Source organism: Fistularia commersonii, chromosome 31 (assembly GCF_037954325.1).
Source record: "Fistularia commersonii isolate RoL2024-O1a breed Wild chromosome 31, RoL_Fcom_v1.0, whole genome shotgun sequence".
In the NCBI taxonomy this organism is placed as follows: domain Eukaryota; kingdom Metazoa; phylum Chordata; class Actinopteri; order Syngnathiformes; family Fistulariidae; genus Fistularia; species Fistularia commersonii.
In genome coordinates, this window is record NC_141314.1 from 6,998,353 (window position 1) to 7,025,522 (window position 27,170).

At 48.2% G+C, this 27,170-nt stretch overlaps 1 protein-coding gene across 1 annotated transcript in view; it reads right to left on the bottom strand.

Moving 5' to 3' along the window:
• The window catches only part of aff2 (AF4/FMR2 family, member 2), a 136,018-nt gene that overhangs the window by 6,751 nt on the left and 102,097 nt on the right, over nucleotides 1-27,170 (bottom strand). The window contains exons 11-24 of the mRNA XM_086139315.1: nucleotides 20,097-20,214; nucleotides 19,473-19,578; nucleotides 19,223-19,373; nucleotides 17,593-17,808; nucleotides 17,034-17,265; nucleotides 14,051-15,052; nucleotides 13,419-13,534; nucleotides 8,511-8,763; nucleotides 8,123-8,256; nucleotides 6,618-6,681; nucleotides 5,968-6,104; nucleotides 4,772-4,843; nucleotides 4,497-4,590; nucleotides 2,907-2,959 (exon numbers count right to left, since the gene is read on the bottom strand). Coding sequence (XP_085995441.1) covers nucleotides 2,907-2,959; nucleotides 4,497-4,590; nucleotides 4,772-4,843; nucleotides 5,968-6,104; nucleotides 6,618-6,681; nucleotides 8,123-8,256; nucleotides 8,511-8,763; nucleotides 13,419-13,534; nucleotides 14,051-15,052; nucleotides 17,034-17,265; nucleotides 17,593-17,808; nucleotides 19,223-19,373; nucleotides 19,473-19,578; nucleotides 20,097-20,214 — 2,748 coding nt within the window. The remainder of the gene's footprint in view (nucleotides 1-2,906; nucleotides 2,960-4,496; nucleotides 4,591-4,771; nucleotides 4,844-5,967; nucleotides 6,105-6,617; nucleotides 6,682-8,122; nucleotides 8,257-8,510; nucleotides 8,764-13,418; nucleotides 13,535-14,050; nucleotides 15,053-17,033; nucleotides 17,266-17,592; nucleotides 17,809-19,222; nucleotides 19,374-19,472; nucleotides 19,579-20,096; nucleotides 20,215-27,170) is intronic.

Sequence of the window (27,170 nt, forward strand, 5' to 3'; positions counted from 1 at the left end):
TACTATTTGTTAGCTTATTAGCAAAACAGGCAAGCTAAAGAAGCTAACGAAAGGTCAAATTCACCGTAAAAACACACGACTCATGACGTCAGATTAAAAGCGGATCCAAAAATTTAGCTCATCCCTATCAATTCATTACAAAATGTGCTCCATTTTATTTTTTCAAATAGATTAAATGTATATATGTGGGGGGAGATATAGTGTGATAGCACCCAGAGCGACGGACCTACAGGGAGCTGTTAGCCACCTGCATCTTAGTCCTGGACCATCTTCACTTGGTCTTCACAACCCGCAAGTTTAACCTTCAGATCTGCTTTTTGTCGACTATGTTGTTTATTATTTATTGTAAAACAAGGTCGGCACAGAGGTTAGCTCTTCCTCCTCCCAGCAGAAGGTCCCTTGTTGGATTTCCACAGGGTTCCTTCCTGTGTGGAGTCTCCATGTTCTCCCCGTGACTGCGTGGAGAACCCTCAGGGTTCTCCGGGTTCCTCTCACAGTCCAAACACATGCAGGAGGTTCATTGGAGACCCTACATTGTTCCTCACCAGTGCGTGATAGGAACTTCCTATCTTCTCCCAAATTCCAGGGCTCTCATTGGGTAGCCTCCCAGGGGGCGTGGCTTAATCTACTCCAAATCATAAACCGAAAGAGAAAGAAATGTGAAATGCGCTAATTTCAGCAAGTTTTTTTGCAAACCATAACATGCTGATCTTCAGTGATCTGCAGGCTGGAGGTGGAGCGGGCAGAAGCGGCCCACGCCATGCAACGCCTTGGCAAGCCACGCCACGCCACCACATGCCACGCCGCCGTTTTCCACCATTCACCATCAGACAGCGTGACCACTCCCGACAGAGGAGAGCGTTCGCCGCCCCTCTGTTCCGGTGTGTGTCTCCTGGAGTGATGTCACGTCTGAGACATGGCCTTGACCCTCGGTCAACCAGCCAAACACACACACACAAAACACACACACACACACACACACGCGCGCACACACACACACACACACACAGCCCAGGTCCGCGTCCTGCTGTTGTGGAGCGTCGGAGCTGTCCAGACTCATTATCTTCACACACACACCGCTCCTCCACGCCTCTCCTGCTCCATCCATCATCGCTGTCTCCATTAGCCGCCTCTCCCCCCCGCCCGCAGCCGCAGCCAATCAGGGGCCTCTCGGCTTCCCCAGGAGCGTGTTTGAGCGGGAGGTGGTCGGGGACGGCGCGGCGTTTTGCAGCAAGGCACTGGTGAAATGATAAATTCTCCATTTTCTGTGTGTGTGTGTGTGTGTGTGTGTGTGTGTGTGTGTGTGTGTGTGTGTGTGTGCGTGCATGCTAACCTTGCCGTGGCAGTGCACGTGTCACCTGAGCCACCTGTCCGACGGTCTACACCCGATGGACCCCCCTCTGCTCATTGCAGTGTTAATAAACCATTAATTTCAATATTACAATCTTTAAGATGTAATTAAATGACTTATTAACTGATTAATAACATTTGCAAGTATCATAAGTCTATTCATCATTTATCTGTTCAGTAGAAATGTGTGCGTTGTATCCCTGGTCATTCAGGTTCCGCAGCTTTATAAATTTACCGGCATAAATATTTATTTATAATGCTATCATAATTAATGCCGTGTTAATGAACTAATCTTTCAGTAAATAATCTTTGCTCGCATACTTCACAATCGCTTATGACGTATAAAATGTATTTGCGCATAAATAAACATAGAGGTTCATTGCAACAAAGCTATGTTTACAGTGTTCAGGCCATCTTATCGATGTTCCTCCGGCGAAGGTTTTTTTTTGTCTTAATAAATTGTTTATAAGCCTTTATAACCGAGAGACGGCCACGTTGGGGTCGTATATCCCAACACCGGGAATCCTCACACGCCTTCCGATGACAGTCTTCATCCTCTTAGACCACAAAAGCAGCCACGTGGAGATAATACACAAATAATATTACATAATATATCATACAAATAATATAATATTATATATATACATATATACATGTATGTCCAGTATGACAGAGCCAGGGCTTTCAAAGCAGACCATCTCTGTCTGAGCAAGAAGGACCAGAGGAAAGAACACCGACAACCACCAAAAACCACCATTTATTCATTCATTCATTCATTCATTTGTTCATACATTCATTCATTTATTCATTCACTCACTCTCATTCATATGTCTGGACAATGGAGACAAACTCCTGCGTGTGTTTGGGCTGTGGGAGGAACCCGGAGAACCCTGAGGAACGCCAGAGAACATGGAGAACATGCAGCGCGGCGCTCGGCAGAGAACCAGAAGTAAAGTGCCTCGCTGACAAACTGAGCTTTTAAATGCAGAATTCATTCCAGAGCTGATATTATATTATTGTAAGTAGTTATTAGCTCCTCATGAAGTCGATGACCTGCTGAAATAGCTAATTATTGTGTGCATCACTGTGTGTATTACTGTTTGTATTACCCTGTGTATTACTCTGTGTATCACTGTGTGTATTACTGTGTATATAACTGTGTATTACTGTGTGTATTATTTCATGTTCTACTGTGTGTCTTACTATGTATATTATTGTGAGTATTACTGTGTGTATCACTTCATATTTTACTGTGTGTATTACTGTGTGTACCACTGTGAAGGGCTGCAAACACACAACCTCATCTTGATACGAAGACTTTATAACAAGATAATGGACCTTGGTAACACAAAAAGGGTTTATGAGGCTTTTCTAAACAGATAATTAGGGTTAATTGGTAATTAGTTAGTTGTCTTGTTTAATGACATATTATTCAAAAATAAAAACAATTATCTTTATCTTTCTTTGGCCTTAATCACACCAGTTTATGTTACTGCTCATTAGCCTGACAGTAATTGTATGGATTTCTGTGTGTGTGTGTGTGTGTGTGTACTCACTTCCCGTTGGTCCTCCAGGGTGAGGGTGCTTGATGGGAGCTCTTGGCAGAATTCTGAGGAACAGAAACCGAACCAAAGAGCAGATTTAAACAGAAACACTGATTTCAGACTTAAAGGGGAAAAGTGAGCCTCGTCACCTTCCCTGGTATCTACAGACACAGTATATCCCCTATGATGACTGTATATACATTTCTAGATAGTCAGCTTCAATGGTATTTATATAGATAGAGTCACCATTGATTGTATCTATATAGGTAAAGTTGCCTATGAACTCATCTATATAGATATGGTCACTTTTGACTATTCATATATCGTCATTGCTGATTGTGTCTATATATAGATATAGGCACTGATGGCCTTTATAAATACAGGCACCTATGATTGATTGCATCTGTATATGGTCTGCTAACGATTCTCTCTATATAGATATAATCGTAATATTATATGTAATAATCGTATAATTGACTGCGAAAATCACCTATGACTTCGTCTGTGTAAAAATACCTTCATCTTCACCTTTGACTTTATCTATATATCATAGCGATTCACGAATGTTGGGGTTTATGTTGATGATTTACCATCACCTGGATGTTTCCCAGACTAAAACGTAGACGAAAATGTAGTCGTCCATCATTACATACAGTTGCCTTTGACTTAGTGTATCCTATAATTATATCTATATAGATACAGTCACTGATGACCCATCTATCGAGATATAGTCACCTATGATTGTGTATATATATGTATACGTACACACACAAGACACACACATATATATATGTGTCTGTGTCTTGTGTGTGTATATATATACATATACATCAGCGCAGTCAGGTGAGGCAGGAGAGGCTGTGCCTCACCTGCCAATCTTGTCAAGAAAACAATTTCACAATTAAATAAAAATAATAATGAAATGGTTACATTTATCAGTGATTTGCACTATAAAGGTATTTTTCATTTTTTATTTAACCTCACTAGTTTTAGTTTTTCAATTCAAAATCACTGGATTTTCACATTTACTGTTCAAATACTGAGAAGAGACAGGCGGTGATGCCGCGGACTGTCGAGCCTCAAAGTCACAAATATGTGACTAATGTAAAAAGTAATGACGTCATTTAAAGGATCAAGGGATTAATTTTTTGCTTTACCTTTGATTATGAATCACAGCCGACTTCACCCACTCACACACACACACACTCTTCAAACATGCAGTGTATGTACACAGCGTGCGCACAGACGCGTCGCCAAATTCCCACAAATCCAATCTCATTAATGCGAATGCTGCACTGTGATAATGACATCTTCAGTAATTAATTCAACTAAACATAATTAATCAAAACAAGCACATTAAACCGCCGACAATCCGCCGCCGTGATTGATGGCGCTAATTAATACGTTACCATCAAAGAGAAAGAATGGATTTTTAATAACGCCGTGCAAAATGAATGCACGGGGCGCCGCGGAAATGAATATGAAATGTATTTGAGTGGTCGTAATTGAGAAAATTACAAAGGAAAGGCAGTGTGTGTGTGTGCTTGTGTGTGTGTGTGTGTGTGTGTGTGTGTGTGTGTGTCTTGTGTCTCGGCGTGTTACCTTGAAATACTCCATGAGCGAACGCGAGTACTTGACAGCGTGGTCCTTCTTCAGATGGAACATTCGCAGATACAGCAGCGACAGACAACGGTTGCTATGGAAACAAAACCATTAAAAAAAAAAACAGGATATGAAACATCTGCAGGAACTTCTTTCAAAGCTCACGACCTCCATGTTTTCATTTTTAGACAACAAGTGCAACTTGGTGCCCCCTCCAACCTGCCCGTGTCGAATTCAACCCAAACATCTGCAAACATCTAGCGAGAAGGTCGTACCACAGCACGGCGAGCTTCTTCTCAGCGACGGAGGCCGAGTGGCTGGTGAAGTTCTTCAGCCTCATGGCGTACCTGAGGAGAGGAACGAAGGCGTGAGATGTCAAATTGTTGTATCAACGGCTCCATATCCCAACCCGGGTGGTCTGAAGACACCTTCAGTGCAGAGCAGGTCTGGACCACACTCTTGGGGATGATCTACAGAAACCCGACATTCCCCGAAGAGCAAACACCTGGAGACCAACGTGAGGAAACACCACCTTTTACCAGTGGCGGGGACCTTGGACAGATCCAAGGTCAACATGGATGGCCTTCTGCCTCCACCAGTGGGGTGGAAAGAGGAAACTAAATTAATCTGGAATAATTTATTTTCCTCAGATTAATTTGCCTCCAAAAGCATCATTTCAGCTTCTCTGCTTGAGGTGGCTTCAGCCCGGAGAAACATCCCAGAGCCCTGAGCGGAAGCCTCGTTTCTCCATCACATGACTCTTAAAGTGAGTCATGTGTCAACGTTTACTGAACGCTGCTGTGGACGTTGCAATTTTTATTTTGTTCACTTTACACGCCACATAGTTGGCCAACGCACAAACATTGAATAAAAAATGTGGCCCGCCAGCCAAAATAACTGCCCACCGTTGCTATAACTATTATCCCCTATGGGGATCAATAAAGTTTATCTTATCTTATCTTATCTTATCTTATCTTATCTTATCTTATCAATGATCAAACTATCCAAGTGGAAAAAGAAAAATATCATCCGCAACCAGTTATGACATTAACTTTTCTCTTCCTGGACATTTAGGGTTTGTTTGTGTTTCTCAATTCCACTTGTTGAAAATGCCATCGATGTGGACACACTGCGATCTAACGGCGGGATGACGTCACTTTGCGGGTAACATGAGCGGCATGAATTGTGGGAAATGTAGTTCATGGGCAATTCACGCTTTCTACTTATTTATTTTAAGACAATCAGACCTTTTAAGACGTTAAAGCGGGCCGCATAAAATATCGCGGCGGACCACATTTGGCCCGTGGGCCTTGAGTTTAACACGCGTGCTGTAGATCATCTTACAGAGTGTGGTCTAAACCTGCCGTGCACGGAAAGTGTCATCAGATGACTAAGTAGGGATTTGGAGCCGTAGAAATAAAATCTGACTTGACGTTCCACTATTTCTCTCTGAATGAGAGAACACACACACCTGATGAGCTCCACGGTCTCCGAGTACATGGTGTACGGGGACTTGGCCTCCAGCGGGTCCCGCTCCATGGCGTTCCCGCACTCGATGAAGGAGAGGGCGCCGTCGGCGTAGTTCACCGCTTTGCCAAACTTATCCATCTATCGGGCGGGGGTTGCAGAGATGTTACAAGTCCTAAGAGCAGTTTTAAATAACAACCCCCCCTCCCCGGAAATGCTAATCCCCTGATAAATCTGCGGAAACAATGCGTAAACACGAGATAAATAATCAGTGAAATAAATCTCCCTGCGTTGTTCGCGGGGATCAGATAACTGCTCTGATAATAGATAATCCCACAGACATCATAAGTCCTTGAATGCAACGTCCCCCCCGGAGACATGCGCTGCAATAAATAACACACATTATACACTGCAGTCCTTGATATGGAGGATCTTTTCAGCCATTGGTGGTGGTGGGGGAACTCAAAACGCACACACACATACACACACACACACACACACACATTTAAAAACACACACATGCTGCATTTTTTTAAACACTGTCGTAAACTTCAATTTTTTTATGAAGCTGCGTTTGACTGTGATTCCTAAATGTGCACTTGTGCATGTGTGTGTGTGGGTGTGTGTGTGTGAGCGTGTATGTGTGTGATTTACCAAAGCGTCGGCCTTGTGCTTCAGCCTCTTTGCCTCCTGCATGTAGAAGTCTGCGCTGTGGACTCTGGAGACGGAGTAACACGTGTTAGAACACGTTAGCATGAAACTTGCATCCAGTGCAAATCCCACCTGCATATACATATATAGTGTATTTATTTTTATATAACGTAAATTGTGGCATATACGTGTTTTTTTTTCACATGCTTCGAGAACTGGGGCTTAGCTTTCTTCTGCCACCGTCACAGTGGACAAATGACAGTTTTTCGGCAAACCCAATCGCATTTACGCTAATTCTTCAGATCAGCCATGTTGTGCTTTTTTGTACACACCCCCATCATGAAAAACGCACGCGCAAAAAAATGCGTTTGATGCTGCTTTCAAGTCGAAAGCCATCAGTCTGGCTGTCGAAGAAAGAGATAGAGCTGCTGCACGTAAGTTCGGCATCCGTTATGAAAAAAAAAGCATTTGCGTGTGTACTGGTAATTGTACATGTTACCATCATTAAAAGTATTCAGCAAAAATCTTTAATGTCACATCTTGCTGGGTAAATATCTCATGTTTGAACAGGGACACCTGCGGCTTATAGACAAGTTGGGCTGATTTTTGTACATTTTCTTTTTTCTTGTAAAAATGAGTATATATTTATATATATATATATATATATATATATAGGTGCGCTCTGTAGTCCAGAATTTACGGTATATGTATGTACATGTATGTGTATATACACATGTACAAGTATATATACAGATCTACGTAAGTATATGATACAGACACTCACATACGAATATATATATATATATATATATATATATATACACATACACAAATACACACATTTATGTGTGTGTGTGTGTGTGTGTGTGTGTGTGTGTCTGCGTTATTGTGTATTGACATCTGTTTGCAGAAGTGTGGAAGGTGAACAGGTGTGAGAGCCATCAATACATGCCACCGTACGTTCTTATCAATTCAACATTATATGATAGTTTCATCACTGTTATATTATGGTCTGTTGGTGTCCGTCTGCACGAGCAATGAACGCGGAGACGATTTGCTTGGAACGGGAGAGCGGAGAAGGTCTGACAACGGGAAATTCTGCTGCGGTTACAACGGTGAAGCACTTTACCGCTGCCATTGTTCTCCTTAGATCCAGAGAAAAGCAGCGTAATCCCGCTGTCTGCTCGCCGTCACCGTCTCCCTTTGTGCGTCCTGTTGGACCTTCAAGGAAACTCCGACGCAGAGAGCCGTGTGCTCTGATTATTGTGTCGCGTAATAACAAAAATACACTCTGGGGAATTTCCGCTCCTCCTCAGATGGCCGGGTTTAGTTATCTCGGCTGACGCGGGCGGATGAATGAAATTTCATTTATCACTCGGGGAATCGTTGATGAATCATCACCTGCGTTGGGAGGAACCTGCAGAGACACCTGTCTGTTCACCAAACGTGGGTGAGAGGGGACGATGTTGGACCGCCGGTGGGAGGCCGGCGATAGACCGGGTACGTACGTGTCGCTAAATGACAGCCTCGGCCTCGGAGGTTCTCCGGGCTCCGTCGGCGGCTCCGACCACCCCTCCGAATCCGATTGCCCGTTGGCATGGTAACCGTCTCTGCATGGCTTCTCGCCGTGGGAATCCATTTCCTGCAGAAGGCCGCGGAAGCACACGTTGAGGCGGAGGCGGTTTCCTTTCCGCACCATCATCAGACTTCGAGTTGCGTGAAGGACCTTTCCCTTCTCAGAGGGACCTTCATCGCACACAGAGAGCAAGACGTCTCGCTCAAGGGGACATGGCCACTGTAGGACGTCTCACAAAAAGCTTAAAGCTAGTGTGGAGACCAAATCCTCCAAATCCAAATCCCAGAAACACTGACTTCATTAGGACAAGAGATGCTTACACTTACACCCACGTTCCTCGGGTGTGTGGAGGCCTTGCTTTCCCCTCTCTTGTGTCTGTGGGTAGAGGAGGAAGTGGCGGCGGCGGTGGCGGCGACGACGGAGCAGGACAGCGCCCCGGTGGCGCCGCCTTCCTGGCCGATGGAGGACCCGCCATCACACATCCGTTTGTGGGGCGGCTCGTCGGAGAGCGGGGATAAGAGCGGAGGGAGCAACTTCTCATCATGTCGCCGGGACTGCTTCCTGGTTACGGTGCTGTGGGAACACACACACACACACACACACACACACACAACCAGATATGATTACATGAGCGGGTGGAGAATTACTTTTTTTAATGACACGGCGACTGACAATTTCGATGTTAATTAATTTCAGCTAAAGTATCGGTGTCTTTCATTTTTCAATGAATGAACTGTGAGAGAACAGGTGATGGCGAGGGGAACGAGGAGCGCTGTTCGTACCGCTCCGATCCCACGCGTGGCCATTTCAGAATTTACACTCATTTGATGTGAAATAGATAGCGTTACATGCTCCTTTGATTGGAGCCTGGAAATTAAAAACCGTAGTTGTGATCAAGTCCGTGGTCTCATGTTATCTGTGCATGACAGAAACCTCGTATCTTCCGCGAGTTCGTGGCTTCGTCAGGTTCCCGGGAGGCACGGCTTGATTGTTGCGGCATCTCTGCAGCCGTCCGTTATTGTATCCCGTTAGCAATTAGCATGTAACTGTTAGCACTCCTGTTGTTGTTAGTAAGACGGCGATGTCCGTATTCTGGCTGTAGAAGACAGATGGTTCGAGAGCGGAGTCAAAGAAGCCATCTTTGTCAAAACGAAAAAAACCTCTCTGAACAGAGGAGGGGGCCTCGGAAACAACCTCAACGATCTATAATGCCGTACTGGGATCGATACCAGGATGAATTTGCACACACGGACCAGACCCGTCGGCAGCCTCCAAAACAACAAGGAAAGATTCACCACCAGAACCAGCCTTGCTAACGTCCACGTGAGCCTCATGGGATTAAAACATGAACCAACGTGATACAACAAGCTAAAGAAAGGAGTTACACTCCTTTCTTTAGCTTTACCTTTTCACATTCCAATCCAGGTAATCCCACAAAAGTTGCTCTTTTGTACCAACAAACAACACCTCCGTTAGCATAACAACCCCTTAAGATCTAGTCTCTGCCAATCAACTCCTACATTTACATGGGAAGCCACTACACCAGCCCAAAACCCTGGGAGTCGTATATTCGGAAACTCCCCACAGGTCATCAGAACTGAATAATAATCATTTATCCTTTATTAATCCCTGTGGGGAAATTCGTTCTCTGCAATTAACCCATCATGGATGAACCATGAGCAGTGGGCTGCCGTCCACCAGCGCCAGGGGAGCAGTTAGGGGTTCAGTGTCTTGCTCGACAACACTTCGACACACCAGGAGGAGCCGGGAATCGAATCAGGAATGGTCGGTTCCAAAGAGGATTGCTCTGCCTCCGAGGAACCTCTGGGATGAAGGCCGAAACGTCTTCAGGTGAAGAAATTCAAGTCCAGTTGCCACGACAAGAAGATTTCGACAAGAATATGAGATGGTTAGTCCCTCCCAGGTCGCAAAGTCCTCCGTCTCCATCCCGCTCTTGCTCTCTCTCTCTTCCTATCCTGGCCGGTCGAGGCAGAAGGCCGTCCACATCCAGATGGAAGCGATCTAAGGTTTTTGCTCGGCTTTTCGCTCCAAGAACTCACAATTTAGGATTTTGTAGATCATCTCAGAGTGTGGCGCAGAACTGCTTTACGTGGAAAGCGTCTTCAGGCAACTGGGTTGGGATTCCGAGCCAGAGAAAGTACGTCTGACCGGACATGACTCTATCCTCTGATTGAGCGGCCGTGATCAGAAGTTAACTCCGACGGATCCGATGCCTGAGATCCCGGGTGCCGATCTGCATCCTGCATCGAGTCGCGCGTCTCAGCCCTGCCGTGACAGGATCCTGGTCCCGTTTCAGGGACCGTAAACCACCAGAGCCGGCGAGTCAGCGAGATCGATCTCCTCTTGTACACCCAATGCTCCCCCGTCGCTGTTTTACGGATGAATGAAAAAGTCATCTCAGCGTTTTGAGAAGCCAGGCGGCAGCACGCGGACTCCCTCTGCCCGCCGTACCCGCTGCTGACGCCGCGTTCGGGTGTTCATTTGCAGAAGCTGAATATTCTCCGACCGAATCTTCCTCCCCCCCACCGGCAGGAGCCGGAGATGATCGGTCCCTCCGCTGCCTCACCGGAGCTCTCCTGACTCGCGCTGTTTGCAAGACAACAGATAATATTTTTATGCGATATTTTTATTTTCTCCCCGTCCTTGGAAACCCCGGGAGGGTCGACGGGGGGTTTGATGCGGCGGGAAGGTTGCTGAGCTGGCAGGACGGCACCCCGGGCCCAGACATTAGCGCTCGTACGCAAAACTGTGGAGACAAAGACTAATTAGCGGCTGAGCGTGAGTGCAGAATAAGCGATGTGTGCGAGTATGTGCTGCTACGCTAATTTACATGCATTTTTAGCACCCCGTGCTTAAACAGATGCCGGATTTGCAAGGGTGTGTGCGGACATGCATGCTAACACACGCGCGGCTCTTCTAAGCGGATAAGTTAAGGGTTTTACCACCCCGTAATACAAAATGACCATTAAATGCCCGAGCTCCGCCCCCTGCGAGGCTCCACATCCGCGGCTATAATTGAAAATTCCCAGCCGCCGCAAAGTCACAACCTTCCCGCTCGCTTTCCCCCCCGTTCCCGCCGATCTCCTGTCAGAAGGTGACCTCTCCGCCGTGGAACAGGCCGATAGGATCTGTCAGAAGTCCCAGATTAGAGAAGCTGCGGAACGGGGCCTCGGCTGGCCAATCACATCAGCCCCTTTACAGCTTCCATAAAAAACGCCTCCGGGGTGATAAACAGACACGCGGGCGTCCGCGGCTTCAGCCGTTCAATGTCGGCGGTTCAACTCCAGGTCACCTTCTCTTTCCCTTCCACCTTTTTTCGTCGCTCTACTCTGAGTGATAATGTCGGGCCGCTATAAAGTATCCCCTCCCTCCATGTCAGTTAGGGATTATTTATGGAGACAGCCAGCTTAGTCTGGTTTTAATAATTCACGTGGAGCTTGAATTCATGGTATGTCGGTTCTGTGCCGGTGCCTGAGCTGCACACACCTCGCTGACGGCTTCATCGGTGAAGACGAACACTGGAATACACCGGTTACCTTTACTAGTGTACGTCCTGAATGGCCCGGTACCATCATGTCTCAGAAGACTCTTGGTGCCGGCCAATCAGATCGCTGCACTGGCAGTGTCCTGGGCTACTCCTGGAGATCATCTTCAGATCTCCATCCAGGGGTTGGACACCCTCTCTTTGTTTAAGAACAGACTTCCCTTTTGAGATAGCTCATAGTTAGCCTAGCTCCTCGTGATGCTTACATCCCATGATGCGCCTCTGCCATCATATTTTCTCCTGAGTCGCTGGACTCTCTCATTGGTCAGGTTTTTTTGGAGGGGGGGCTTGATCTACTGCATCATCTCGCCAGGCATCCACCGATGTTATCGTCATGGTTGCTATTAGCATGAAATGGTTTAGCACTACTGCTTTAGCTTGAGATGCTAGTATGAGAGCATTTGGAGCTCCCAACCGTCACACCCCTTCTGTCTATCGGGCTCTTCCAAGCCGGTCGAGCCAGAAGGTCGCCCGCGTCGAGCAAGGATCTGTTCCTGCACTAGGAAATAGTGCTTGGGAGAACATTGGGTTTCTGTAGAGGAGTGCGGTCCAGACCTGCTCAACACGGAAGGTATCCTCAGACGCCCGGGTTTGGATTTGGAGCCGTAGAAATAAGATGCGACCTGACTTGACATCCTTTTAGGTGACAAAGCAACTTCTGCAGCAGAGAATCATTAATCTTTAACCAGCGCTGCCTATCTCCTCTCCAAGGAGCGGGAAGGAGGTCGGCACATCTCACCGAGCATTCGATGACAAAGATGGAGAAGGTGTCCACCGGTTCCAGAACACATGGGGGAGGAAATTACAACACGCGGTTCTAAGGTTGGCTTTGACAACGAAGCGCAGTGGACTGTAACATAACTGATGTTCAATTATCACATCCACTGGAGTCGCGCCGTTTGTTTTCGAGGAGCTCGTAGCCAAACGCGAAGCAAACGGAGCAGTGCTGCTGGAAGTCCTGTGGGAGGTAGAGTTGCACGGTACGCTCCCCAGGTAAGAACAGTGGAGAAGAAGAAGGCAATTTGGTGTCTGAAGAACACCAAGAATCAATGGCCGAACAGACCGGCGCCGTCGACTTCAAGCGTACATCATCACCAGCTCCTCCGTCTCCGCCATCTTTGTTACTGTCTGAACCCCGCAATGCCCTCTAATGGACACACTGCTTAACAACTGCGGTGATGTAAAGCCTCCATGGGAAATTTGCGGGGAGGCATGCCTGTTCACTTACACAACATTAGCATTAATGCTAAAGTGGTGTTTAGTTCAGACAACTGGAGGCTGAAGAAACATCTGCTTGTCAAACAACGAAAGAGGATTTTGGAGCCTCAGGAAAACAGCAGTAGTTGTCCGTCCATCCGCTGTGAAGCTCGGCGGTCACCGGAACCTTCCGGAGGCTGCGGCAGAGACGAGGGCTGTGGATCCAGATGGAGAGGCGAGCTGCATCTGCAGAGTCGCTATCTGATAATTAAAAACCCCAGATGTACTGTGACCCCCTGTTTGCCGCTGAAGAGCTGCCTGAGGAAACGCCGCAGTATTTATTCTGGAGGAAAATCCCACTCCATCTGCGTCAGGCGGTCAGCGCCTCCTTCTGTGTGCTGACCTTAAAGATGGAGCCGGTACTTGAAGTATGACGGGAAGGCTGTACACGGAGTGTCATACTCACTCTGCGGCGCCGTTCTTGTGGTTGTGGATGGGGGAGATGCACGGCGGGAGGAGCTGACAGTCGCCGTCCAATCGCAGCTTCCTGCTGCTGCTGACAGACGGCTCGCTGTGGTCTGACTGGAGGAGGAGGACAAGCGGGACAAGATCTTCAGGTTCGCTCAAGGATTCATGGACACCCCATGGAGGTCTTTGGATTTAGTTATATAAAATGTCATAAAGGATTCATTGGAAAATGACAAGGAGATACTTTTTAGTCTTCTGTGCGCAATATTCATTCAATCATGCATCATCCATCCATTCATTCATCATCTACTATCTTTCAACTGAGGGCCTCAGGGCGCAGGAGTCCAGTCCGGCTGGGACTGGACCAGAGGCGGGGTCCCCCTGGATCCATCACAGGGACACTTACAGAGACGACGCTCAACCGCTCACCCTGTTATTCACTCATCTAACAGTTCAGGGTCTCCAGTGAAGCTCCTGCATGTGTTTGGACTGCGAGAGGAACCCGGAGAACCCTGAGGAACCCTGAGAACATGAAGACTCCACACAAGATTGAACCCAGTGGGAGTCCAACCTGGGGCTTTCTAGCCGGGACATGAAGCCATGAAGTAAAAAGGGTGAAGATCTCCTCACCTTGTGTCTCCTCTTGCTCTTGCTGGTGTGTTTCTCCGTTGGGACGGCCATGTTGGCGGCGGCGGCGGCGGCCTGCCTCCGGTGTTTTCCCCCTCCCTCTCCCCTCTCGGTCCTCCCCGGCAGCCTCTGGGGTCCCTTCTCCTGCAGGGGGAGGTTGTCCTGGACCCCGAGACCCGGGCAGACCTTCTCCCTCCTCTCGGCGGTCCTGTCCCCGAACCTCTCTCGGTCCTCCCGCTCCACCTGCCTCTTCCGGTCCCCCGGCCTCTCCTGCGCTCGCTCGCTCTCGTCCTCCTGCTTCTCCGCTTTGGTCCCGTTCTGTCGGTCTCTAAGCCCCGCCCACTCTCGCTCCTCTGGCCTCGGCCTGTCCCTCTCCCTTTCCCTCCCTTCGTCCCTCTCGGCCGTCCTGGTCCCCGGGCCCTGCCCCGGCACCCTGCTCAGCAGACCCAGGTCGATCTTCACCCACAGACTCTGGACCTCCTGGTAGTCCCTCAGGGGGGACACGGGTAGATCCTGCCCGATCCCGGAGGGGGGGGACACGGGTTCGGGTTTGTGTCCCGGCCCCCCCGGATCCGGGACGGACGTCCCGAACGAGCCGCCGACGCTGCCGATGCTCACGTTGTTACAGTTACCGCTCTTGCCGCCGATGCTGCAACCGCTACCGTTAGCGGTAGCGTTGACGCTGCCTCCATCTTTGAGGGTGACCCCTTTCCCCCCGAACGCCCCCTGGTTCCCCGCTATGCCCCCGGGGCCGAGGCAGGCGAGGGGCGGAGCGGCGTGCACGTGGGCGTTGGACAAAGTCTGGGTGTTGATCGCGGAGCGCGTGGACGGAGGTGGCGGTTGCGGCGGCGGCTGCGGCGGCGGGACAGCGGCGGGTATCTTCGCGGCTTCCTCAGAGTCCGACTGGCACTCCGAGGAGGAGGACGAGGAGGAGGAGTCGGTTTCGATGAATTCCCTGGACTTGGGCGTGATCCTGCTGCTCGGGCCGCGGTGCTTGCGCTTCTCCTGCTGCCGGGAACCGCAAGACAAGACCAGACAAAAACAGACGCATTATTGCGGTGAAATAGCAATTCTAAAATGTATATTCTGGAAATAAAAACGGGCGACTGTCCTCTGGGACAGTTGGCCATCTGCTGAAAGGCCCACGGTGGTGAGATTCTGCAAAACGTGATAATAACATGCAGATTGGACGGCGCTGGCGTGAGACACGTCTGCCGCGGTTGCCAGATATTCAGTGCGCACGTGTCGCACACCCCGTGCAACGCACACTCCAAGAGTCGACACGTGCACATTGGGATTTTATCGCCTGTTTGCACCACCATTGTCAACAGACTCCGCCCTTGTCTCACTCCTTCTGTGTCTTTAAATGATGTGTGAATGAGAGGGTGAACGGTTGTATTTCTCCGAGTTTTACACATTTATGTCTTTTACAGATAAATATCTTGGGAATAGTTTGTATGATAATCACAATTCCTCTTTAATTCCTCACACCGTCCACCGACCCGTCAAAGGGTCCCCGAAAAAGAAGCGACTCTTCCTTGTGTCTCATGCGTCCATCAGCCCCAGTGTTCAGGTCTTCAGGTTGCACCACCATGGAGAAAAGAAGACTACTGCACCGGTTAAGGAGGATAAGCTTTGCAGATCGTGGGTTACTGTGTGCATTTGCAGTACATTTTTTGGTACTCTCATCTAATACTTTGACAGGGTTGAGCACCACCTTCTCTTTCAGAACGGAACTCACTCTGGAGTACAAGTCCACCGCGACCTAGTCTCGGCTAAAAAATGACCGCACGGGAAAACGACGCTACGTGACCGTCTGTGAGGCATGACCTTGCAGATACTTCTCGTTTCCCAGACGACGACAATTTGGCCCGTGTCCAGAATCTTTTATCACCGCGCCTCCGACCAGGACCTCGGAGGAAAATGGTGGATTTAGAAGGATGCGGATCCTTCACTTCGCCGGATCCTGATACCTGAACATCTGACAGGTGTTTGGGTTTTGCACCTCCTCCTCTGCTAAAGGTCCGCGGTTCACCTCTGAAAGGGGACCAAACCTTGTATGCCTGCAAATGATGTGTGGATGAGAGGCTGAAGGGTTGGACAGAGTCCCTGTGATTGGTCCACATGACAAATGACTGAATGAGTGAATGAATAGTTTCAGCTGCCTCCAACAGTAGTACAATTATAAAATGAATATTTCAAATAAAAACATTGACGCCGTGAGTCTTCATCCTTACTTTCTCCTTCCTTTCTTTGTTTGTTTCTTGCTCGGAGGGTTACCTTTACTCTCCCTTTGCTTATTTTTGGTCGGAAGTATTCCAAGGATGACAAGAGGGTACCAGTTCTGTTCAACTTTTCGTCTGGCTCTGCCAAATTAGCCATTTGGCTGACGAGGGAGAACAAGGCTCGCCGCCAGGGGAATGAGAATCCAGTGACAGTTTAAAAAGCACTAATTAAGACTCGCTTCAAAGTGGAATTTCATTTCTTTTCCGTAACAGACAACCTGGGGGATTTGATTTCCCCTCGGGAGGGACGAGGCGTTTTGTGTCCCGTTACTGCCGACGGCGAGCCGATGGAGTTGAAGACCCGCCACTGCCATTGAGTTCAACGGAACGTCTTTACCTCTAGCTTTCAATGCATCCTTGTCATATCCCAACGTTTGCATGAAGGGATTTTTAAACTCAAACGTTCTTTTTCCCTTCCTTCCTTCCCCGCATCCTCCCAGAAGCTCAGGCTGTGACCTGGTTCTTGGTGAAGGATGTTAATCACACTGCTCTCCTCCCTGCTCCAGTCTGCTGATAAACCCGCCCACCGTTGAGTCTTAATAGTCCTGTAATAATGGGGTTTTCATGCTGAGGAGTTTTACCGCTTTGACAAATGGACTTGGACGCGCGGAGAACTATTTCCTGGAGACCCTCCCCGTCCTGGAGAACCAGCATCCATGCATTTTGTCACTTCCAGAAAACTCAGGGTGTTGATGACGCACCTGGCTGACGCCGACAGCAGGAGCGGCAGCGGCGGCCTGCTGCTGCTGCTGCTGCTGCTGCTGCAGGGCCGCCGCTGCCGGTGGGCCGACGGCGCTGCCGGTGGCGTTGGCGGCGCCGCGGGGCTCCTTCCTCGGGGCCGTCTTCCCGCCGGGGGCTTTGCTCCGCGGCCTGGGGGCGCTCTGGGGCTCCAGGGACGAAGGAGGGAACGCATCCTTTTCCCTGGCCGCTGGGCTAAAAGGAGAAAACGCAGTTAGATACATGAGGGAGGGGGAGACACATGAAGGGGACAACTTGAAGCTTTCGGGTCATATCACAAACTGACGGTAGCAGAGCATCCATGCAAGGCGCTATTCGACCCAACAGGACCCTCGGTGTCTTTGCGCGTAGACACTGCGGTGAAGTCGGAAATCGAACCGACAGGCTTCGGACAAGGAGGAGGCTTGCTCCACCAACTATGCCTTTATTTGTAAAATGTTGCTTTCTACAAGTACGATAAACCGTTCCGCTGCGGTGCGAGGAGGCACTTGCCATGGCGCCGGGAAGTTGCCCTCCCTGTACCTCTGCTGGTTGCTCCGGCTCCAGGTCTGGCTCTGGTTGTCCTCGGCACTGTTGGACCTCTCGGCCCGCCGCGGCTGCTTCTTCCCCGTGGTGCTCCTCCTCGGCCCGGACGCCTCCGGTCCCGGGATGGACCCCGGAGACATCCTCATCTTTGACCTCTGACCTTCACCGGACGCCTTCAGGGTGAGCTTGGCCTTGGCCTTCTCCCTGCCCTGGCTGCCGGACACCAGCAACACATCCTCATGATACTTTTAGGTGGAAAACATCTAAGACACCCTCTGTTTCCTGAATGCCTTTCAGAATAAAAGCCCAGAATAGAAACTGGTCTAAACTAGCATCCTGGTTGAAACAGATGCTTAATAAGGTCCTAATATGGACATATATTACTAATTCTTTCAAAATAAATAGCTTCCGTGTTCAAACTGTCTATTAATGTGTAAAAGAGTGCTTATTAAGCTTAATATGAAAAGCATTCATTTATTTGACCATTATCCAAGTAGATTAGTTAGCGTTGTCTGCTAGCCAGAAAATCTGATCAGAAGGCAGATACGCTATTTTAGCGTCCGCCCGATAGGATTGTATTACTTCCTGTCCCTTCGTGTCAACAACATCGACATAATCTCAAACTAACTGTTAATAAAGCTTTAAAAATGTTGATTAATTAATAATGGAGGCTAAATGACTTTCACTATGATTACTGCTTTTGTAGCTGTTACCAAGTCAGAGAGAGTGACTGTCGCAGGTGTTTGTAGCAGCAAGTTCTGAGAGCTCAGTTCTAAGAAGCTCAGCTCAAATTTGGTTCCAGGAACTAGCCTTTTCCGGAGACACAAGCATCTGCGACGATCACCTTCAGCTCCACGCGCCAAAACAAACCAGTGAAGAAGATTAAGAGGGAGACGATGTGGACAGCATGGAGGCGGAAGCTGCCACAGCGTTCATGGAATAATAACCATGGACTAACAGATAGTTGAAGGATTTTTATCTTCTCCCTGAACTGCTTCACCATGTGAAGAACCAGCTAGCTGTTGGCTAAACCCACATATATCATGGTCCCAATGTAGATGTTCCCCTGGGAACCTACTCTGTGTAGCAGGCCAGAGGAGCTCGGACCTCTTCCTCACTCCATTTCTAGTGGATTCTGTCAATTTTGTCCCGAGAAAACATCTGAGCAGTGATCAGGATGGATTTAAAAAAGGGGCTTTGCAAGAGGTATCTAGTAATGGACGTGGCTAATGAGAACCTTAAGCAGACCCTACCTCAGAGTTGGCGCTAAGGTGGTTCTAGGAGCTGAGGTCCATAGTTCCTCTGCTGTCTAGATGCACAGACACATGATCTAGTCCCTGGAAAGGTGCTAGGCACTGCAAAAACCTCCCACAGTGAGAAAAGTGCCTCTTGTCTCTGTGTATCACCAATTTAATCTCACGCTTAGCTGTTAGCAAAGTTAGCTATCAGCTATTACCTAACGTGTTAGTAATGCCTATATGAAGATTAGTCATCTGCACACTCCTGGGTCCTTGTTGTAGCTTCTAAACAATACCCAGTTCTTTTTTGGATCCGGCTGCATGTTAACCAAATGACCTGTTAGCTACCGTTTGCTAGAAGGCTCTTGAAGTCATGCTTTCATCCATACCAGAAGGCCCCCCTGGTGTCTTTGTGCTCCACCGCCGGTGCAGCTGCAGCTGCGGCGCTACCGGGTCCACAGGGCTTAGTCTTGGCAGCCGTGCTCGCCGCCACCGCGTCACCCCCCTGAGAGAAAGTCTCCAGACCCCGGCCGATGGAGCCTGGGCAGCAGACCGTCGGACCAGAACAGGCTTGTGAACGATCGGTAACAATTTAGCCGCTGTTAGCCACAGCTGAGTTCCCCTTGGAAATCTACCAACCTGGGCCATGGTGTTCTTGCTGCGGGGCGACCAGGGGTTTGGTTTGAGCCTGGACTTTGTTCAACCAGCTGTCCAGCTGCCACTTGTTGGTGGAGGGGGGCTCCGGCTGGGGGGGGGGATTAATACAGACGTGCGGGTATGATGCCATTTCCGTCATTTTCGCAAGGGTCATTTTTGTGTTTCACAGTGGTTGGAGCTTCTCCCTCACAGCCAGAAGGTCTCTGGAGATGGAAACATCACTAACACTTCATCCACAGACAGACAGACATTTGACGTCTCATGGGTTCTCACAATGTAGGGTCTCCAGTGAAGCTCCTGCATGTGTTTAGACAGTAGGAGGAACCTGGAGAACCCTGAGGAACCCCACAGAGACACGGGGAGAACATGGAGACTCCACACAGGAAGGAACCCTGTGGGAATCCAACCAGGGACCTTCTGGCTGTGAGGCTGAAGCTCTAACCGCTGCACCACCATTTCATTTATTCCATTCTCAACAGTGGAAGTTTAATGAGTGTAAGAGGAATGGGTGCTAACACACACACACACACACACACGCTTTAATTCCAGTCGTGTTTGACGTCTACATTGTCAGTGTTCTTGAAGGATGTTCTGGTCCCATCTTACCTCTGGGGTGTGTGTCCGGGAGGCCTGGTTGTATTCACTGTCGCTGGAGCTGCTCTCCGATTCGTCCGTGTCTGACTCTGAGCTGCTCTCTGATTCGCTGCTGCTTCCCGAGGCGCCGCTGCAGGGGAGGAAGAGGAAGAAGAGCGAGAAGGTCGGTCAGAGTTCGATGAACATTCATCGGTTGCTGACGAAGCGCGACCCCCGGGTTCGAGTGTGCGTCTTGACGGGACTGTGACCAACGCAAGATGGACACTTCAAGACTTCATGTCTGTCGGATGGTCGCTGAGATGGTGGATCAGAACAGGCTTATATGGGTCAAGAGCAGGTTAGCGAGTCAATGTTACAGGAGACATGTGGGCCACCACCTCAGCAGGATGAAGACCCATCAACCCTGCGTGGCCTGACAAAGAGAAGGCAAAGGCAAACAAGGGCTGATCTGTTTGTCTGCGTAGAACCCGGCCTCGGAGCAGCAGTCACAGGCCTTTTTGTGCTCACCGGCTTTCTCCATTGACACTGTTTGAAATAAAACACGGCAAATTGAGCAGACTCATCGTGTCGAGGCCACAGATGAATATTGTGTGAAGATGCACTTTCCCCTTTGCTCTTCTAAAGAGCAGCATCCATGGGAATACTCTGATTGACCAAACCATTTTGTCCTGGTGGCACCGTGGTATCTTTCAATGTCTTCATGGGTTGAAGGTACGAGCAGGCAGTTAAGATAGTTATGATAGCAAGTTAATATCGAGCCAAAGGTCCAAGTGATTGAACTGACGAGGGAAGCGGTTGGGTTAAACCAGGAGGAACACTGGGACATCTCGTATCACAACAAACTCAGAGATGATGCCAAAGGAGATGGTTCTACCAGAGATGTCTGACAATCTGAAAGACCTGGTCCTGATTGCAGGTTCAGGTGATTGACAGCCAGAGTGTGGAGGGAGGGAGGAGGGCATAGTCCAGGATAAAGAGTGCATGTTGGGCCATGGAGTGTTTCAAACTCCACTTTCCACCAAGTATCCAACCCAAAGTACCAGGATGAAAATTCATAAAACACCTGCACATACATGTGTGGAGATGTTCATGGGGTATCACCTGCTGGGGTGCGGAACTCTTAGTTACTGTTTTCATATTTGGTGCTTAGTTAATCATCTAAATCAGGGGTGTCAAACTCATTTTCACAGAGAGCCACATCAGCAACAACATAAACGTAACCCAATGTCAAAATAATGTAATGTAACTGCGCCTTAATGTTAAATAACTGAATCTATCCATTCAAATCCAAAATGTTACTGTCACGGGGGCGGACTCGGGCAGGGAACCACACCTTCAAGGCTGAAATCAGGGTTGAAGCGCTTTATTTAGGTAGACAGGGTGTCTCAGGTAGGGTGTCGCTGGCAATTCCCTGGCCCCGAGACAGTCGCACAAGGCTGGGTCGCACCAGGATGGGCCCCAGGCAGGGCAGGGTCAAGGCAGGATCTCGGGCAGGGTCAAGGTCCATTGGTCCACCAGGGGGTCCCGGTCTACACTCAGGGTCCGGTGGTCCACCAGGGGGTCTCACGGGGTCAGGATATGAGGGTCCAGAGGGGGCTCTCGCAGGGTCAGGGTCCAGGGTCCAGGTCTGGTCATGGGAACCCACAGTGGTCAGGGTTGTTGGGCAACCACAATCCCCCGGCCCCAGGCAGAGCGTGCCGCTGCCCTTTATAGGGATCTTGATTAGCGGCCGCTGCTGCAGCTGGCGCCGATTACGAATTGGACCCAGGTGTGAGACCCTGACAGTTACATATGCATTACCATGTTTCTTAAAACAGCCTTCCATCTGCATCAATTTTTCTCTTCCTGGACATTTAGGGATCATTTTTATTTCCCTCTTCCACTTGTTGAAAATGGCATCGATGTGGATACACAGCGATCTAATCGTCATCACGTAGGATGCCATCACTTCGCGGGTAACATGATTGCTGTGAATTGTGGGAAATATAGTTTATGGTCAATGTACGCGTTTAACTTATTTATATTAAGACAATCAGACCTTTTAAGAGGTTCTCGAGGGACACATAGAATGACCTGGCGAGCCGCATTTGGCCCGCGGGCCTTGAGTTCTACACGTTATCTAAATCTACACACCAAAGTTGCACTGTTCTCCTAAGTTGAACGCATATCGTCGATGTAGTAGAGATACTTCACTGATCCCGAAGGATCTGCAAGGCGGCTCCATCAACCTCTAACCTGTGGATCTTCTCTAACATGAAGCTCTGGTCTGGAGTTGTCCAGCTACTGATGAGGACCTAAACAGGCTCACCACAGAAGTCAAGTTCAGCGAATCCAAGGGCCGCTATGAGAAATGGCTCCTGTGTTGGACCTCCAAGGGGTCGGATTGGTCCTTCAGGGACCGCCGGTCGCGATCCCATTGGACGAGGACGTTTTGCCGGCTTCGCCTCCGTTATGTAAACGGGAGCAGACGCAAAGAGGCCACATCTGAGAACATAAGCGCTCGCTTTCCCATCAAACGATCAGACGTGCCAAAGAATCCTGCGACCCCCCCCCCCCCCCGGCACTTCAGAGAGGGACACTCCCAGGTGATATCATTAGGCGCTCCTGCTATTTTTCCCTGTTTTTTTTTCACTCCACACACGGGCGGCGTTAATTGGCAGGCGCCGCGGCGTTCCCTGTTCAGAAGACTTAAAGACCGTCAGGAAAGAAAACCCCGCCACATGCGAGAGGCGTTCGGTTCCTCGCTAATTTAAGGCAAGGAGAAGAAAGGTAAGGCGGAGCCGGTTCCCCTTTTCAAGTGACGAAGCAAACATCGATGAATGAACACGTGAACGCTGCATCAGAAGCAGCCGAGTGTCTCCTGCCGCCGCCGCCGCCGCCGCCGCCGCCGCCGCCGCCGCCGCCGCCGCCGCCTCGGCCGCTCCCGTGTTCATCCATCCTTTGAAATGGCCTCCTGGAGGCAACCAGACTCGACAACACGAGCACGCGCACGCACTGAGGGAGGGATGGCAATTACGTGTAGTTTTCTGTATGTGTGTGTGTGTGTGTGTGCACGTGTGTGTGTGTGTGTGCGCACGTACGCACGTAATTTCAGTTCAAGGCTGCCATCACAGCAGGCACCAATCTGTGTGAGCAGCCAAGCAGCAAATCCATCAACTGTTCCTCAGGCAACACACACACACACACACACACACACACACACACACACACACACACACACACACACACACACACACACACTGACAGATACTGTATGAATGCAGTCTTTCCCCCCTTTTTTTTTCTTCTTCTTCTATCATTACTCATCTCTCTCTCTCTCTATTTCAATTACATTTCCAGCTTGGCCTGCTTTAGGAGTGTCGCTGCTCAAATGTAGAAACTTTAACACACACCGTGTGTGTGTGTGTGTGTGTGTGTGTGTGTGTGTGTGTGTGTTTCCACACACTGATTTATTAGTTGGCTACACACGCCTGGCGCTGGGCTTCGAGAGCCCGGGCAGCGCCGTGGAAACCCCTCCTCTGAGACGGCAGAGGTGTGTAGTCGGTGCCAACATGGCGGCGGGCGGGTTCACGGAGTCACACACACTCTCCAGGAACGGATGCTTTACCGTTGGGTCTGATGGATCAATCTGCTTTTAACGTATTGCGCATTTTGCAGTCATTTCATTCATTCATTCAATCATTTGCGGTACCGCCTTTCCTGCACTCAGGGATCCCAGTTCTTATTGGTCGAAAGATCAATTCACCCTCTCATTCACAAGTCATACAAAAAAACCATTCACTCATTTAGACATCATATAGAGACATACTGCAATTCACTCTAATTCATGCCTCTTTCAAATATGCAACGTATTCATTCTGTCATCCATGTCAAATTGATATGCAACCCTCTCATTCACGCGTCTGGACAATGTTTGGATTGTTGGAAGAACCTGGAGAACCCTGAGGAACGGGGAGAACACGGAGACTTCACACAGGAAGGAACCTTTTGGGAATCCAACCAGGGACCTTCTGGCTGAGGGGCAGAAGCTCTAACCGCTGCGCCGCCGCGCTGCCATAATCCTTTCAAGGATGTTGAAACTGTATTACATTTCATTACATCATGTCTCTCCATATGTATTTTCTTCCCTCCTCCAAATCCTCCAACCGAGTCGGTTTCAAAGTCTCTTATTTCTCTGTCGGTGCTGCCAGGTCGCCCTCAACAGTCAGGGTTTGGACCGGGCCCCGTCATCTCCCATCATCTCCCATCATCTGCTCCTCTCCCACCTCACCGCTCACGTCCACGCAACGCACCGGTTACCATCTGCACGCCTTGCACCGTGCAGCTGAGCGTTTTGAAGACATTTATGAAGGAAATACTAAAATGACATGAAATTAAATAAAGACAAAATCAAATCAAATTAATTAAATTCAGATGGAGTAAAAGAAAAATAAAATGAATTGAAATATAATTAAGATCAATTAACACCAATACAATTTAAAAAAACAAAACAATTAAACAGAATAAAATTAAATGAATCAAATAACTGTGTGTTTGATGCTTTTTGGTGTGCCGGCAGTGACATTTCTAATAATAAAGATAAAAATAAAATAGTAGATAAATCAAATTATTTAAGATAAAGTCAAATAAAATAAAATCACCCCCCCCCCCAAAAAAAACCCACAAATTTAATTAATTAAACTGAATTAAATTATAATTAAAAGTGACTGTGTCGGTGATGCTTTGTGGTTCTCCAGCAGTGACATTTTTAATAATAAAGGTGAAAACGAAACGAGAAAATAAATTAAGATAAATTCAAATGAAACAAGATATAATTAAGTTAAAGTAAAATCAAATAAAAGTAAATGAAATGTAATTAAGATAATGTAAAATGAAATAAAATAAATGAACCATAAAATAAATAAAAATAAAATAAATGCCTTAATTAAATCAAGTCAAATCACATCAAATCACTGTGTGGTAGATGCTTTGTGGTGTTTCAGCTGTGGCATTTGTATTAATAAAGGTAAAAAAAAGAAAAATACATTATAGTAAATTAAGGTGACGTAAAATGGAATAACATTGATTTGACTATAATAAACGTAAAGTAAAATCAAATGAATATTATGAAATACAATTAAATTAAATTAAATTGCTGAGTGGCTGTCGCTTTGCGGTCAGCCAGTGGTTCCTACATCTTAATTCCGTACAAAAAAAGTAAAAAATAAAACAAGCGGTGGCTGCCTGTGGGCCTTCAAAGAAGAAATCAGCGAGCAACCATCATCTGCTGCGCTCATCATCAGTGCTGAGGAGGCCTACAGGAAAGCCTTTTAGCAATTTAAGCAATTTAACTGGTCTCCCCTTTCCAAGACAAAAGTTGCATTAAATCCCCCGAATGTGGATTCGCGCTGTCATTTTAATCCTCGCCAATCTGACTTGCAAATGAAGCGACTTTACCGCCAATCAGGTGCCCGTTCCCGCGCAGACAGCGGAGAGCCGCCTGGCCTCGGTGACGCACAGAGCCGTGGAGGGGGGGGGGGACGTCGGCAGGAGGCCGAGCCCGGAGGAGAGGCTTTGCGACGCCGCCTCCTCCATCAGATCCAACCTCAGATGCCTTCAGCTGCAGCCGCCGCTTTCCGACACACTCACGGCCGGGAAGGACTCACTGCAACCTGGCAACGGATCTCCAAATGAGCGACTACTGACAGGGATCCCAATGTTTTTGTACAAGGTAAAACAATCAATGTAGCACAAGGGTTTAAATACTTATGAATCGCTCTTGACTCTTAACTTCTCTTCAAACGACAGATAAAAAAAACACTCTGAATAGAATTCAATTTAACTTGTGCAACTTCAGGTTCACTAGAAAAGATTTAACTCTTGAGTCAGCAAAACTGTATTTTTACACAATGATCAGGTCCCACATTTCTTACTGCCTAATAAGTTGGTCATCTGCCTGTCAGACCATGCTAAAACCAATTAAAACCATCTATAAACAAGCTGTGAAAGTATTGGACAGAAAACCAAAAACGTACCATCGCTGTCAGTGATGGTACGTTTAAAAAAAACATATCAAACGTACGTATTAAAAAAAACATGAGCGCCTGAACTGGGACAATACTATCAAATACGCTGATGCCATCTTGGTTTACAAAATCTTCCACCACAAAGCTCCTCCTCCATTGCGAGAATTTGTAAAAAACATCTTCGACAGATCAACAAGAGCTGGTTCTAGAGGTGACTGTGTGATTCCCTTCAGAAAGAGTACATCTAACCAAACCACCTTCTCTGTCCGTGCATCACATTACCTGGAACTCAGTACCAAACACCAGACGTGAACTCCAGTCACTGAATCTCTTTACCAAACATCTCAACGCCCGACTGCTGGTTGAACAACATCGTCATCACAACGCAGTCTAGACTGCATGTTTCTCAAGTCGGTCAATCGTCATTGTCTTTATCCTGTGTTTTTAAACCTACTGTTGCCTTACTCATATTATCTTGTGTTTTTAACATCAACCTGCAGAACGGACTAAAGATGGAAATAAGCTTTTGGCTATAATCTTGCATATTTACATGTACATGTTAATTAATATGTTTTGTCCCTCTTTTCAAATAAACTCAAACCTTCTGGACATTCTCTCATTCATTCATCATCTTCACCGCGAGTTGGTGCTGATTGGACGAGACAGGGACACCGATGGAGACGTGCAACCGTTCACCCTCTCATCCATACGTTTGGACAATTTGGGTCTCCAGTGATGCCCCAACATGTGTTTGGACGGTGGGAAGAACTCTGAGGAACCCCTCGCAGACACAGGGAGAACATGGAGACTCCAAACAGGAAGGAACCCTGTGGGAGTCCAACCAGGAGGAGGGGGGTTCTGACCAACTGAGCGTTATTCATTGTGAGGACTCTAAAATCTTTTCTCCGAGCGTGAAAAGACAAAGTCAGAAAACTTCAGATCTTCAGGACAAACAAACTTCGGTGGTCTTCCTGCTGAGATGTCAGTGGATCCCCGCTGGTGTCTCTACTGGCCTCCTCTCCGTTCTCGCTAATTGACTCACCGCCCGTTAGTTTGTCCAAACATCTCCTCGCGTCACTGT